General features: G+C 40.9%; 1 protein-coding gene across 4 annotated transcripts in view; it reads right to left on the reverse strand.

The window, feature by feature from the left end:
* The window catches only part of KIF13A (kinesin family member 13A), a 242266-nt gene that overhangs the window by 68436 nt on the left and 156952 nt on the right, over nt 1-16878 (reverse strand). For all 4 annotated transcript variants that reach the window (XM_019523183.1, XM_019523166.1, XM_019523174.1 and 1 more), the window contains exons 16-24: nt 12855-13065; nt 8473-8635; nt 7215-7355; nt 5349-5498; nt 3269-3433; nt 2256-2429; nt 1318-1469; nt 1058-1190; nt 813-959 (exon numbers count right to left, since the gene is read on the reverse strand). In XM_019523183.1, coding sequence (XP_019378728.1) covers nt 813-959; nt 1058-1190; nt 1318-1469; nt 2256-2429; nt 3269-3433; nt 5349-5498; nt 7215-7355; nt 8473-8635; nt 12855-13065 — 1436 coding nt within the window. The remainder of the gene's footprint in view (nt 1-812; nt 960-1057; nt 1191-1317; nt 1470-2255; nt 2430-3268; nt 3434-5348; nt 5499-7214; nt 7356-8472; nt 8636-12854; nt 13066-16878) is intronic.

Raw genomic sequence — 16878 nt, forward strand, 5'->3', positions numbered from 1 at the left:
AAAAGAACTGTGCACAGTACTCTAGTATCAACCTCACCACTCCTGTTCACAGAGGTAAAAATTACTTCCCTACTCCTACTCTCCTGCTTATATTCAAGGATTTCATTAGCCTTTCAGCTCTCCCAGATTTGCACTAAGTTTATGGTCAGATGCCTGCCTGCTATATCCCACAGTTCCTTTTAGAGTCATTGCTGTCCACCATAAAGTCATACAATTCTGTAGTATTCTTAAAAAAATGTTGCACAAGTTACCAAAACAGAGAAGATGTCATTAACTTTCTAAATAGACAACAGGTAAGACTAAGCAGGAATAGAGGTAACAGTTCGGTTAAGGGATAGGATTCCCAGAAAATGATCAATGTACAAAATAGTGAGCAGGGCTTTAAGGTGTAATATTATGACTGAGTATTTTACTGTATTAGCAAATGCAATCAACCAAACAATTTAAAGTGTCCTGACAGCATCCTGATAGAGATATTAATGTTTATGCATATACTTATTTCTGGACCAAAGTCTACTCTAAATGATGTCATTAGCGATTTTGTCTCTGGCTTCAGCAGAAACAAATTTGAGCTCATAAGCCCATCTCTCTCTCTCTCTTTCTTCACCCCCAACCCTCCCCCCCTCCACCTTCCAAGCCTGTGCTAACTTAAAAAAAAAAGAGGGCTACATTAACACATGTGTATGGATGTACTATTATTAAAAAGCTGGGGCCCCATTTTGATTTTTTACCTTGAACTATGTTAGCAGGATTCTAAAACATCAAAGCAAATAATTGTAATAGCCTATAATTATATTATGCAGTTATCCTACCTGATAGCTGTCCAAACCCCTTTGTAGTTTGGTTGATCTGGCAGTCACACAGCCTATCGAGACAGAAAGAATAGCTTCCACCATGAGAGGCAGTGTTCCTGAGTGCTGTACAGGCTTCACTGTCACCTGAACTCTACGAGAATGGCCCTGAACAAGTGACCAGGAGAACCAAAGAGAGAGAAATTAAGAGCAAAATTAAGGATAAACATAATTAAATTTAACACGACTGGAAAAAAACTCAGTACCTGCCTAAGCTGGAAAACTCCTCCAGTGTTTACATCCTTTGCCTGATGGAGTTCAACTGAAGTATATTCCCCCATCTCATTCAGTTCTTGAATGGAAATCCACATTTCTATTCTGCGAGTTACTTCATTCCACCTAGAAAAATAGCCAAATATATGTGTTGCCTTTAATTAAGGACAACAGGAGTACAATCAGTTGTAACATTTAAAGTACTGCAACCCCTTTCTTTAGAAACATTCCTTTTTTTTATTTTTTCCCATACCTGTCTCTCAGTGTCCTTGTTTTAGCATGAAGAGAATCAACCTCCCAAACGGAGTGGCCATTACCAGAACACCTGTGTCCCCACACCTCAATAGCAAGAGCTCCTTCTGAAATGAACTCCAGAAATTCCTCTGTAACATTCACCACATAATCCTGGAAAGAGGGAAAAGGAAACTATATTAAGAAACCAATTCTTTATAGTTAGCTTGCAACTAGAAATGGAGCAGAAAAGTCTCTGCTTCCATGGCAGAGCCCACATGGTTAAGTTGACAAGTCTCTGATTCATAGGTGGGGCCTTAAGAAGCAGGAAAAACACCGAGAGGTCATATCAGTAACTTAAATATGTGTTTTAACATTTTAATACCATTACATTTCAACTGGGCCCTGCCATACTCTCTCTAGTCTTAGATTTATGCTTTTTAAAATTACCACAATGGCACAAATATTCAACAAGATTGCATTATAAATGCTGACATTTTTGCTTGAGAAAAAAACAGTTTTGTGCATGCCACTGATGATAACATCAGGAACTAATGACTGCATATATACAATACCATATATATTCAAATCTCAAATTTAAGATGAGCCCCCCACCCCCCATTCAACACAGGGGGAAGCCTCTTATCTTACATTCAAATACAAGTTCGGGGGGGGGGGGAAGGGGAGGTATTCAAAAATTAGATTTAAATATAGAAAATTACAACAAATGTATACATTTTCAATGTCTAGAATCTAATTATGGGGAGAGGGTCATCTTAAAGTCACAGTCATCTTGGATTCAGGTTAATTAAGGACATCTGACCTCTTCTAAAAGTGTAACATTTTAATGTTACAGAGTATTTAGTTGCATTTCCTTCCAAAAAAAGTTTACATCCCAATAAAGATCAAGCTCTATACACAGTTCATCTCAAACATACGATTTTAAAATAAAATCATTACCCTGTAGTGAGAGAAGGTCACTGTAAACTGAGCATCCTTGGTCTGAGGTGATGGCACCTCTGGATCCACCACTGGCGCTGCTACCGTTGATTCACACTGATCCCAGAATGTGTATTGACAGAAAACAAAATTAGAGAGGTTTGGTGGCAGCCCAGTTGCTTCTTTTATTTTTACCTGGACAGGAAAAAACAAGATACTCAAAATAGTATGATTATGTCCTCTTAAAAAGCTAAATATCTAAGCTAGAATAATATTCAGGACCACATTTTCATAGAGACCTAAGGATGAATATATTTGGGAAGCCTACAGTTCTGTTTATGTAAAAGCTGAAATGCATTTGAGTGCACAGCAAAGAGTTAGGGATACAGGTTGTAGCTGTGTTGGTCTGCACACAAAAGTAATCAGAACTCTTGGGGAAGTGATATCTTTTATTAGAATAACTAGATAGCTCCAGAAAAATTTCTTTATTTGCAAGCTTTCAGGCACAGGCGCCCTTCCTCAGACAGGAGAGTGCAAAGATTGTAAAATTTCTCCCAAGCGCAAATCGTTACATGCTTACATATCTAACTTATACATCCATATTTTCTTCAGGAAATGATAGGTTCCCAAAATTTAATATTGGGAGGTACAGAGCAGGTGCAGCCTAGACAGTTATGAAAGCATCTCTCTTATCTAACCAACCCCCAAACTGAGAGATACAGCAGAGTGCAGGTTCAGTGTCTGAACTGTTCTCCTCTATGACTGCAAAGGGTAGCTGCTGTAATGCCAGTATTTTTGGGATAGGCCTAAGCTCACTAGAAACAGAAATGAAACTACTCAATTCACAGTCACTCAATCACTGCCCGTCTAAACTGGAGCTAATGCAGTGGAAGGGACATAAGTCCATTTTCTGCTCTCTACACAATCCTATGCAAACCACATTCTGTATAACTTAATATTTTATCTTAAGACCGTAACAACACATTTGTTTGACAAGAAATGAATTCTTAATTAGCTCATGGTGGCCTATTTACCCTGCAAGTGAGTTTTTTTGCCCTGCAAATAATATCTCCATTGTTATCCATGATTTCCAGGCTTCCGCTTTCGCTGGAGTTCTCAGAAGAGTCATCTCCTTCCAGCACCCGTTCTGGGACAACACCAGTGACTCGCATCACTTCTACATGTAACCGTCCTGCAACCTGAAGCACAAATAAAAAGTGCCTAAGTACCTGGGCTTTAAAAACATTAAAATACTGCACACCTGACCTCAGGAAGAACAGAAAAGGGGACAGACACAACAGAGAGAGGAGAAGTATCATAGCCCCTTTAACCAATGGATGCAGGACTTGATGGCAGACCAATTAAGGCATATCACAACAATACCAGAGCTGCCAACCTAGGTGCAAATAGGTACATGGATCATTGAGGCAGGGGAGTGAAAAGTGGCCAGACATGATCTTAATTCCAGCTCTTTGTTGCATGCCACTGGCTACAGAAACTGGCATATTATAACCTTCAGGTTGCTAGGGCTGGGGAGGACATTAAAACTTGATCATTTTAACTTCTGACTGAGAAAGGAACAATGGCACAAGGAAAACTAAAAAGGGGAAAGAAGAGAGAATAAGGAAGAAAACAATATATGTTTACCACATTATTCAGTCTTTCACTAATCAATTCACAGACAAAGATAAAGGCACTGGGGATCATTACTGTTACATAACTTTAAGTAAAATTAAAGGAATCTGTGCATAAGGATCAAGGGACTTAATCTCTGATCCTGTAGTTTTTGCTCACTTGCTAATTTACCTCCCTGTATTTATTTTTACATTTGAAGTATCTGAGCAACTCTCCTTATCCATAAAATTGTATAAAGTACAAGTAAAATATTTTAAATATAAGGTTTTGTTTCCCTCCAATATACATTTGTTTCAAAGTAAACAGAAATATACATTTGGAACTACCACATTTACTTGATTCTAAGATGAGGTGCTTTCCCATTTAACATGGAGGGGAACTCCTCAACTTAAAATGGAGAATGGGGGGTGGGGGCAAGCAGCTCCTGAGGCTCAGGCTCTAGCCCTACCTGGAGTCAGGGCCATAACCACAGCAGGGAGAAGATGCTAGGAGGAAGAGCGGAGCAGGTGCTGGGGGGAGAGGGATCAGGTGCTGGGGGAGAAGGGGGAGTGGGGAACACAGGTTGGGGGAGGAGCGAAAGCAGAGGTGGAGAGGGAAGGGGTGGCCCAAGACTGGGGGGGCAGGCAGGGGGCAGAAGTGGTAGGAGGGGAAGGCACAAGCAGACAGCAAGCTGCTTGACCTCTCCATACCACCTGCCCCTGCACTGCCTGACCCCCTGCAGCAGTGGAGGGATGAATTAAAGATAACCCTCTAATAATTAGATTCTATACATGAAACTTTTTAGCAAATTTGTAAGTTTGCCTTTTATAGAATCTAATTACTGGGGGACCATCTTAAATTCAGGGTTGTCTTTGATTCAAGTAGATGTGAAAAATTCTATCCACCCTCACTCTTTTACCCTAGGGGTAAAAAGCATATGGCATGGGGATCAGTCCATAGAACCGTGGTTCTGGCAGCCTCTTAGCAGCAAGGGGTTTTGCTTATGTCCATGCCCAGGCTGGGGAGCTACATCAGTGCTACAAACAATGGTGGTTGGGGAGAAGTGATGGCAGGGAGAAACAGTGATGATAGCAGTGGTTGGGTCAGAACACCAGCCCACCTTGGACCCAAGCTGGGTTGTTCTGGCCCATGGCTCCAAAATGTTGCTAATTGCTGCTTTACATTAACAATACCTTGTGCATTATCAATGCATTATACCAGGAGTGGCATGCATACAGCAGGTCTGCTTCATCCAGCCTGCCAAGCTACCAGAAGAGGGGCATGGCTTGTTGTATAATCCAGAGCCCCAAGGCACAGTCTTGCTCGCCCCGTGACCACTGGCAGTCCTGCCACAGCTGTATCTCTTCCCTCTATGTCCAACACAGCTGTTGGCACTGCCCTCTGCTGGGTTCAGTTTGCAAAAGAGCCCTGTGGTCTGGATCTGGCTTAGGGCACAGGGTGAGCTTGACACTCCAGCTTTACACTGTTATTTAGCCTTACCTCGCCCTGCTGGCTGATGATTGGCACAGCATACTGAAGTTTAACATCATAGAAAAGGCACTCCAAAAAGACATTTGCTACTCCAATTAGGTTGTGATTTTCTTGTGCTTCATAGAAAGGGTCACCTCTTTTACCAATGAGCTTCCTTATCTGTGTTTAAAAAGGCACAGAAATAGCTACTCTTTAAACACTGCAAACCACAGAGTGATAAAATTATGCAGAAAACAAAACTGAAGAACCACGTGATCTTTATGCCCTTAATCACCTCATCTTCTATTATCTTGCATTGACCACAGCTAAATTTACATTAGAAGTACACTACAAAACTAAAATAAAATATTGGGCTGGGGATCATATAACATCTCTTCTCATAGAGAAATAGTAATGTGACTTCAATTTTGGAAGTGTTAGGCCAAGTCACCTGCTCTAAAGTAAGTGCAATTCTACTGACTTCCAAAAGTTGCACCAGCTTACATCTCATCTGAAAATGTTTTTATTTAAAAACAAAACAAAACAACCCCCCCCGCCAAACCAAATTCTTTTCTCAGTGCCCAACCTGAACAACTGAGCTGGTTGCTGGGGATCATGCATGGGCCTGCAACTGTTCCCTTACTTCTCCTGATACAAGTTCTGCAGCCTATTTTATGTGACCGCTCCATATACACAGACAGATCTTCTGGCTCAGCCCCCAACTCATGCTAAGAATCCCTAGAGCTGTATTCCACTCTAGCTGTACAAGACATTTGCATTCTGCGTTTCCCTTTTCCACTCAAAAGAAAAAGGTTTAAATCATATTGTTACTATGCTTGAAGGACTGGATGGGCTAACAGAATACACTAACATATTTTAAAAATAAACTGTGCCTACTGATATGACACTTTCGTGGACTTTAATGGCTGCAAAATCAAGCCCAAAGGCTCTCTCCTGTTACAAATATGATTAATACATTCTTATTCTGCTGCCTAAAGGTGCTATAATACAAAAGAACAAAGCAACTGCTCAAGCAGGTATGAGAATTATATTCCATGCAAAGGGATTTGTGCTCTCCCTATCAGCCATGTGGTAGCAGGACACCCTCTTTTACATTCCTACATGGCTATTTAAAGGAGACATTCATGAGCGGTTAAATCCTATTTCAGTCTTTTGCTAGGTGAAGTGAGCCAAGCATTACTGATATTATAATATAGAAGCGATTTCTATGCATAAGAATTATTTTTTTCTTTAAAAAAAAAAAGAAGAAAAAAATAAAGACCTACAGCCAACTTGATATTTTAGTTATCTGCAAATATCAAGCCAAACTAGGAGAATAATTCTCCTACTGCTTTATGATTAAAGGATACACAACTGAGACAGACTTAAAGTTTTAGGATCAAGCTCTGCCCCCATATGTGCACTTTACGCTCTGAGCAGTCTATATGGCACAGTACACTCTAACTAGTGCCATACAGAGTGCCAAAAACAGCATTTTCTTGGTGCTCTGCTCTGACTTACCCACTGATGTCACATTAATTGGAATTTTATCAGTAAGAGATATGCCTTCATGGAACTTCATGATTACATAAAGAAATATCTTCTATCCAAAAGAACTCCAACTAACATGATATGATTTGGATTGGTATAAAAATATTTGAGGGTATAGTTGTAGCAGAAATGCTGTCTTTTCCTTCTTTGGAATGTGTACTCTGTGTTAGGTATTCCTTGTACACCCTTGTTTGTGCAGTGTAATTTATGATATAATCCAAAATAATATACAAAGACACACACACACTCTTGCACTCACTGTATTGTACCTATAAAAACAGAGTGAAGAGGTGAGAAGAAAACAGATATTTTAAAAAATGGTCAAGTTATATGTATTTTAAATACCTCTGGAACTCTCTCCTTCCAGTCCTGATACAGGTCTCTCATGTCAATCAATTTGTTCTCTAGTTTTTCAATAGTCCACACCTGAGTGCCTTTTCCTTTTCTTCTCACTTGAATAGCAGGCTCACTTACTATTGCCCCTCTCTGTCAGAGAAGAGAAATGATTGACTGTAGAAACATACCCTTAAATATCCTAACTTTTCACTCAAATCATACTCCCACAGTATGTAACTGCACACAGATTACATGGCTTTCTTTGGTATGTTAGCTGTAATACTTCTGCACAGTAAGCAAACTTTGCAAACAAAGCTGTGCAGGCGCAATGGATCCTTCCTTTCATTCTTCTCAAATACTTTATTTTTAAATAGTGACATTAAATAGGAATAATCTTGTTGTGGCAGCTTATGGTAATATCCTAACTGTGAGCAGTAAAATTTACTGAAACATCAAATATGCCATGTAAAATACACGACAAAATCCAAGGCATAACACACGAAACATGCACCTAAGGCAGTGCACGGGACCAGCAGCAAGCAGCAGGTGTGGGAAGTGTGGGTCACAGAGTACAAGGTGCTTTGGGAATTGTTCTCTAGAGTGGCAATGGAGTTTGCTAATGCTGGGGTGGGAGCTTCCACAATTTTTGCCACTGAAGCCCATGTCTAGGAAGTAAACAAATGCTAATTTCAGCAGCAAAATATGGGGTTCATTCTCCCACAAACAGCAGTGAACTTCATTGCTGCTCTACAAAGCAACGATTCCTATACCACCTTGTGCTCCATGACCCACATTGCCTGTACTGCTGCTTCCAGTAGCTGGGAAGTGCAGGTGGAGCAGGGGACAGGAGGGTGAGATGTGCACCCCATCCTTCTGGCACCTCTCCCCTTAGGCAGTGCCCCACTCAACCCTACATTATATTACTGGACAAAATCATATGGGAATGATGTGAGAGTTAGGTATTTTAAGAAGACTATTTTCTCTTTAGACCTTTCCCATATGTATTTAAAAAATGCAGAATTCTTTTTTAGTAGTACAGCATCAGAACACAAACATTTACCCTCATGTCACATGAGCATAAGGATGCCATATGTTTTTAGGAGAGGGACTGATAGCATCCATACTTAATGCTATTCTCCAGCTACATAATACTTCAGTGGTTTAAAAACAAACAATTTCCAACTGCAATTGAAAACAAAAACGGGCTCAAATTTCAGTGATTAGCTAAAGTTGCTGCTGCATTTTTCCTGCTCTGTTTGCTCCTTACCTTTCTGTTGGCACTGAGGTTTGCAGCTGGGATCTGAAGTGTCACTTGATAATCAGTTAGCTTGCTCATTTCTTCTGCTAAGAAGTTTGCCTCTCTCACCAGTGTATTGGCCTTTACTATCTGCTCTCGAAGTTTAGCCAGGCTCTGTCGGAACAATTCATCCCTGTGGTGCAGTAGGTAACATGAAAGATATACAGAAACCTATTTCTATTATTGGAAAGTTGTGAATGCAGACCAGTCAAGACTTCTATGAAACAAATCTTGAGAGGAAATGCTGTAGTATAATTGCTTGGTGTTTTATATATCATTTTACTGAGAAAACCCAAACCAACAAATTAAATAAATAAAGCTTTCAAGTAACACATACTAGTAGGGTTGTAGCCAGATTTAGATCTATGGAACATGCAAGAAGCAAAGATTTTTTTTTGGAAATATCTTTTATTGGACTAACTATATAGTTGAGAGAGATGTTAGTCAAGACAAGATGCCCTTTCACTGCGCCTGGACAATGGTTTTTGGCTCATTACAATTTACCTAACTCCACCTCTCTGTATTCTACAGATCTTAATTCTTTTACAAAAATAGGTTTGTGTATTTCAACTGCCCTTTCCTTGATCTGCAGCTATTTCCTGATGTAATCTCTATACTCACCAGGTTTACTTCTCCATCTTTAAGTGACTATTTTTGTTTATGTTATGCAGGTAAAATAAAGTAATTCATATACTTCATAATTACTTTAGGCCAGAGGTTTTCAACCTTTTAAATGTGTGTACCCCCAATGGCCCCCTTTTTAATAAGTGTGTCCCCGGGGGATGGCGAGTGGCCTGGATGCAGAGTGGAGGGGTGGCAAACGGTGGAGCAGCAGCAGTATGGTGTCTGTGTGGCTCTGCTCTCACCCCGTCCCGGCCTTGCTCTCGTGAGGCAGCGGCCCGGGGTGCTGGTGCTCCAACCCTGTCCACCCCCGCATACCCCCTAGGAACTTTCAAAGTACCCCCAGAGGTACAAGTACCCCTGGTTGACAACCCCTGGTTTAGGCTATTGCTGTTTTTTCCCCAGATCCGAGGAAGGGCATTTTGTACTTGAAAGCCTGTCTAACATCTTTCCCAACTGTAATTAGCTACCAAAAGTGTGACGGTTGTTCCTAATAGAGTGTAGTAGTCTCAGCACATGTGAGGTTTCATCGATACAAAGTCCTCTGTTTAGATCAAGGTGAGGAATGGCAGATTGTAATCTATAAAATCTACAGGGCTAACAGTTTCATTTGAAAAGCTAAGACTATTGCAGACCCTATTGTGTTGTAGAATTCCAAGGCCTGTTGTCTGCACTTAGTCATTCTTGGTATAAAGCATCTTACATCCCACATATCAAGTGTACCCTGCAATTAACAGAAAATAACGCACAAATAAACAACTGGGGTCTAACCCCCTTTCTACAAATTCCAAGTCTCTATACCCATTTGAACAAATCTATTCCAAAATGAAAAATGGTAAGCCAGACCTCCCATGATATTTCTTATTATGCTTGTATCTGTAATACAAGTGCAGGGACATCTCATATACAGGTCCACATCTTTAATAATTTTTCATCTTAACATGGTAGTTCTTTGATCTTACAAAGATAACAAGCCAATGATTTCTGCCTTGCTTTAGGAAACCCAGAAGTCCTAACAGCACTTACCACACAGCATACCGTATCACATACTTTCCTGCAAAAAACCTTTAAGCAAGTCTCAGAAACTTTAGTCTATAGCAGTGTCTTCTTTGTGCTATGTATAGCCCTTTTTATGCAAAATCCTACTGAAATCAATTGTATAGGTGTATTCTCATTTTCATAGAATACATGAGATTAGAGACAAGTTTGGGATGAAAGGCAAAACTGTTCTGTGGGGCATGCTGTACATATGAAAAGCAGTCAGTAGTTTGGCTACATAGACATTTTATGGTATTTAGCTTGATTTTGATCTATCAGGTTCCTTAATCTCACGGATAGTGCAGCCCAGTTGATAAACCAGTAATTATCAGCAAAAATTGCTCTAATCTTTGCAAGAGGTCTGACAAGGTAGTTCTGCCCTGATAACTCTCCTATAAAAAATACTATGAAGACACATAGATTGGACAGGGACAGCTTTAGTAAAGAGGCCTGGAATCTGGTGCCGTCAGTGGGCATGTCTACATGAGACGTTTACTGCGCAGTAGACTAGTGCAGTAAACATCTCGGTGTCTACATGTGCACCCTATTAGGCTGGAGAAAACTAATTTACTATGCAGCAAGATAGTACTTGTAAATACAAGTACTATCCTGCTTTGGAGTAAAAAACTCTGCAGCAGTACATGTGTAGACAATGCCCCACCTGGCTGGGGCACGAGGGTGCTTCAGTGTGGTGGCTACCTGCCAGCTAGCCCCCCACTGAAGCACCCTTGTGCCCCAGCCAGCCCCCAAGCAGCATGCTGAGCTGAAAAGTACCAGCCCCAGGCTGGCAGGCTGGCCCCCAGGTCCCTTGCCAGCTGGGGCTGCTCCACCCTGGTTCAGTGTGCTGTAATTTTGGGTGCACATACAAATGGCAATAAATTCTGGAGTTTATAGCTCCTGGGCTCATGTTCAAACGACATGCCCAGGAGCAATAAACTCCAGAGTTTGTTTTGCATAAATTGCATGTGTTTTGTTTTTTTAATAAGGGTGGTATTTTTTATACTGGAATAACATCCAGAGAAATTAACCAGTTCAGAAGATGTGAGAGATGTGAAAGTGAAATCCAGCTGTGAAACCCAAGGGCAACATTTTGGTTCAAAGCCAATTCTACCACATCAATTGCCAAGGTGGTAAGATGTTGAGAAGTTTATCCTGAGTCTTGTTTTGGGGTTTGTATCAGCCTGATGCCAGAAATTATTGGATACATTTAAAACTGAATCTATTTCATCTTCTGCTGTCCCATTTCAGAGCACTCTGCCTGCTATGAGAAGCAGAGGGAAAAAAGGAGGTTCTTACTACTTCTCAAAGCATTCCCCAAGCAGCAAGACCATTTCAAGGATATGAACTGCTGACCACTTCACTTGCTGACCAGTTCTGAATAGAAGCAGTGGCTCTAACCAAAGCCTTGCTTATTTTAATATGCAGCCGCTTGGCAAAGCTATGAAGAGCCCTAAAAGCACTAAAACTATCTGCAAACTCAGGAGGATGAGACTCCATTATTTTCCTGAGACTCCATTATTTCTGTTTGCACTTCAAAGTTCTGCTTCCAGCTCTTACAGATATAAAGGAATTGTTTTAATTAAAGCAACAACCATTTTCCCCCATACTGGCCAAAGAAAACTTTCTAGTCATCACTGGTTACTGGATGAAAAGTTTTTTTTCTCATGCCAAACTTGGCACAACTTATGAACTTTGAAAGTAAGACAGAACAAAAACTAAGCACAAAACAAACAGTTTACAGCACTAGATTTTGAGTCTTGTTTTCTGTTTCCTACATTCTGGATCTGAATAATGCAACACAATTATATTTAGGCTTTTCTTTTAGATTGACTTTTGACGGGAGAGGTGGAAGAACACCAAAATAGAAGGGAGTACTCAAAGTTAGCATGTATAAAAAAGAGAGTTCAGTGAATAATGAAGTCTCTGTTGTGGAATGTAAATAAGCATTTGCAGAAAACAGAGTTGGAAAAGACCTTAGTCCATCTAGACACTTCTCCCAGTGAATGAAACAGACCTAAGAACAGACTAGTAATTTGTTTACAACAATATGCCACAGCTGAAATCTTATTGCTCTGATGCTACTGACCATATGACTCCCCCTTTTTTAATTTAAGAGGCTTCCTCTGACCTTTTATAACAAGAGAACTCTCTCATTTTCAAGACACAGCCCTACCCCTGCCTAACCTCCACTTATTCTTTCCCCCACTTCCTAAACTCTCCTTCCAGAACTAACTCCTGCCAGTCATCTGAGAAACTCTCATACATGCTTTGTCTTTGAGACTTCTTCTTCCATTTCAAAAACTAAACCTCTCCTTTTTACTCCAAGTCCCACCTAAAATCTACTGTATATGAAGTCTGGCACCAATACTTTTTTAAAGACCAATCTACTTTTAGAAACTAAAGCACGCACAAAATGAGAGTCAATATCTGAGATTCTGTGCATCCTATGTTTCTGAAGTCTGTCTGTGCTTGAAATATAGTTAGATCCTTGTTGCAGAGTTGTGTTCCCACAGTGATATGTGCACTGATAGCACCTAACACTTGGTAAAGCTTGATCTTGCACGTTTGATTCCATCCTCTCTTTAGATACGATGTCTCTGTTTCTGGAAAGCTTGGTCACCTTACCCTTCAATGCACCACCTCTCTCATTTGTGTTTCTCATTCATTCTTTGTTTTTACTCCTGCATTCTCACCTCTCTTCTGTCCAGAGGTTTACTTTCTGCTGTACAGACTGAGCTGTGTACGAGAGCTGGTCACTGCCATGTTGGTGTTGCCTTTCTGGAGAGAGCTGCTGTCGCAGCTGCTCTAGTTCACGCTCATACATCATCCGCTGCTCCTCAAGAGCGCTCCGCTTCTCTTCCAGGTACTGTTTTTCCAGTATCTGGACCACATTTTGAACCGGGTCTGCCAAAGGAAGAAATAAAAGGACACCATGTCAACACCAGAGTTCAACTGTTGTCACCATGGTGCAATAACACTGAGTGTATGCCAGGCACTTATCCAAGGGATTGAATTTACAAACCAAAGCCAAAATGAATGGATACACACAGCAAAAAGGACAGAGCATACAGAGGAGGTGGGAGGAGTGGCAGCTGAGAGATGACCTTGATTATCTTTTGATTATATTAGTTCTACTCTTGATTTAAAAAATAATAATAATATGGAGCACCATGGAAGTTAGGACAGGAACACTGAAGAAGAGTGTGAGTCAACAAGAGCAAGGAAATAACAGTAAGAAAAGAATGGAAGAGGATGCTAAGGAAGGAAGAGATAAATTAGAGAGAGAAAAAACCTTCATTTTCCCTGTACTAGAGGAATGTAATGGACAGTAGTGGGTAAAAAAAGAACAAATCCATGATCTATACTAATCAGGAATAGTCAAGGATCCACTCCAAAGTAAATAACCACCACCTGGCATTTTGCTCAGTATATATACTATACATTTCTCAGGACCCTGAAAAATTCTTTAAAGCATGAGTGCTCAAACCCTGGCCTGAGGGCCAAATTTGGCCCTTGGAGCTCCCCATAGGTCCAGAAATTTGGCAGCAGGGGAGTGGTGGCACCATTTCCTTGCTACCAAACTTGCAGACTCACCAGGAGTCCCAAGTACTTCATGTTGGATTGTGTGCCCAATCTCAATGCACAAAGCTAGGCATATGCAGTGCTAGACCCCAGGCCCTGATCCTGGCACAGGAGGCAGTGCTGGGCCCCAGTGCTGGGATGGGGGAGGAAGGGCCTCCCACTGGGCCCTTGGGGCCCCAATCATGGTGCAGAGAGGGAGGAGGGAGCAGTGCTGGGTCTCATGGCCCAATCTCAGTACTTGGGACAGGGAGGGGGCTATGCCAAGCCCTAGGCTCTGATGCTGACACACAGGACTTGAACCAGTCCGTGGACCAGCCCCACACGACTCATCTGGCCTCAGGGACAAAAGACCGAGCACCATGGCAATAAAATGTCTCCAAACTGCCACAACTGTTATTTTTTAGCAGCTTCCATTCACAACTAGTCAGAATTTGCATTCTCATTGGAAAAAGGTTAGTTATTCTTAACTTCTAGATATATAAATGAAGAAAAAGGGATTACTGATTGACCTGAGTTCTGGTACTCAAGCATATAAATTGAATTGTTCACATGCCTGCCTGTGATACTCAGACTAGATACCTTCTGAATATGCAAAGAATTATTTTCACATTCTCCAGATTTTACTGCATAATCTCTATAATATTTTAAAGTTATAACTAGCTAGAAGAGTGATTTATAGAAGAGTGATTTGGATATTAAATGTTACACAGAACAAGGAGGACAAGCATGGAAGAGGTTAAAGAGATTTCTACTATGTTTGAAAAGATGGGAAAGAATTATAGGAATGAGTCACTGAGACAAGGATTTCTTAAATTACTCAAATAAATAACTGATGCCAGAAAATGGAGCTTCATAATGCTCACCTGAGAGATCCCTCCAACTACCTGTAGCTAAAGGATCACACTGAAATTTATCAAATGGGATTAAACTATGCCATTAAATATACTTTACAGAAGGTACCTAGTTTTCCAATTTTAAGTAGCATTTTTAGTTTCAGCTGAAACCAAATTAAGAAGCACATGAGCATTTACATTTGACATTTCAATATTAAAAGCTCCAATATGGCTTGCAAAAAACACTCCAAAATGAACACAGTCATGCAGAAGAACCACAAACCTCAAAATTTGAAAACCAAGGCCAAAATGGTTCAATTTATAGCTACCTACCATCAAAAGTAATGGAATGCATTATAAATGGTAAATTCTCCCCAATTCAGAAAGCATACATTAGACAACAAGCAAGATTTAAGCCCTATTTAATTCAATCTGGAGTCATGCATCCTAAGGAAGATTTTACCCAGTTTACTAGCTTTTAAATGGCTCTCCTGTTGTATTAAAGACCCTAATCCTGGAAACCTTTATGCATACAAAGCAGCCCTTCAGACCTTAAAAGACTCGCACAAAGAAAGTTACTTGATCAAGTGTTTGAAAGAATGGAAACATGGAACTTTGAATATTAAAAAAAATACCATATTTACTGGAATACAAGATGACGTCTCCACCCCTCAAATCAGCATTAAGGGAAAAGCTCCTTATCTTACATTCGCACACAAGGAAATCTCATTAAATTCACTGTGCATGCATCTACATGTCACCCTACAAAGATGTAGTGATGTGCTACATCGCTGTATGGTGCACTATGGAGACACAGCGATTACGCAGGTCTACACGTGATCACCAGCTATGTTGCTGTAGTGGTGTACTCCCTGGGTATAGCACACTGCTACAGTGACATAGCAGTGAAATTTACCATACGCATTCTGCAGTACCCGCCCGTACTGCACCATACCTTAGTACTTCCAAAAGGAAGTACTAAAGCACGGTGCTGTAGCAATGTCACCATACAGTGATGTGTAGATGTGCCCTGTCTATATGAAACTGTTGCCAAAAGCAACATGTGCTCAGTCACAGAAATAAACTATGAAGCTGATTTAAATGCAGCCAACATTAAGTATGACTATAAAACAAGTGGCTGATATGGAGCAAACATGCTGATGGCAACTTTTTTTTTTTTTTTTAAACTGTAATTTTCCATATTCCAAGCCAAATTAGCCAAAACAAATTTCAAATCTGAGAGTCAGTCTAGAACCATTTGTGGCCCTACTACCAGCAAACATCCTCCACCCCCATCTGGGGCTTCAGATGTTCCCAAATCCTTTGGCAGACATTCTACTTGCAGGCCCCAACCCAGAGGTTTGGGGTTCATATGTCCCCAAATTTTGCTTGCCCTTAGCCATAAGGCCCCAGGAACAAGCTAAGGAAGAGTCTCCCATTTCTATAAAGTGGGCATAAAGCCATGGTTAACTATGCATTACCTATGCGGGTAATATCCTGTGCCAGCAGAGCGGTCTTCCCCAAGCGCAACTAGGAAGCCACCATGGTGATCATGGTATTTCCTCTGCCAGACAAGTATACACACTTGATCTGAGCCCTTCAGAGGCCGAGAAGCTGATGGGAACTTACCACAAAAATAGGTTAGTGGAGCCTACATGAATAAGGTATATGGTAGTGCCTGTTGAGAACAGTCTCACTCAGCGCCAACTCCTTTTCAAGTCATGGTTAGCCACTACACTGCATATATTTCATCTTCATCTTCATTCTCACAGCTGAGCTGGGCCTTTCCCAATGATTCCTGTTTCTTCACCAGCCTTAAATGTCTGGCAAACATCACCAAACAGAGACCCAAACAGTTCACCCAGAATCCCTCTGTCACCTCCTCTTCTCTCAGCCTGTCCCATATGATTAGTGTGGGTCCACCCTCCATGAAGTGGAGCCAGAGCAGGTCGCCTTGTACCTCATCTGCATATAAATCTCTGGAGGATCCCAAGACTTGTGACAAGAACACATCCCATTCCAGTCAGGAGTGGGGGTGCTAATTAGATCCTTGGTGGGGTGTGGGGTACCTGTGGTACACACGCATACTGAGCAGTGCTGAGCTGCGGGGTTGCCATGGCTTGAAATGCTGTTGACTCTGCAGGGGCCCAGCCCAATGAACTATATGATAATCATGTATTTTGGCTTTGGACTAATACCATGTATAGTATGTACCATGTATGAATAAGTATAGAAGTGCTGTTCAAAAGTGAGTTTATGAAGTACTTATGCTAAAATTTGCAGCAGTTTAAAAAGTGTAATA

Source organism: Gavialis gangeticus, unplaced genomic scaffold, assembly GCF_001723915.1.
Source record: "Gavialis gangeticus isolate Ggan-Ray unplaced genomic scaffold, GavGan_comp1, whole genome shotgun sequence".
NCBI lineage: Eukaryota > Metazoa > Chordata > Crocodylia > Gavialidae > Gavialis > Gavialis gangeticus.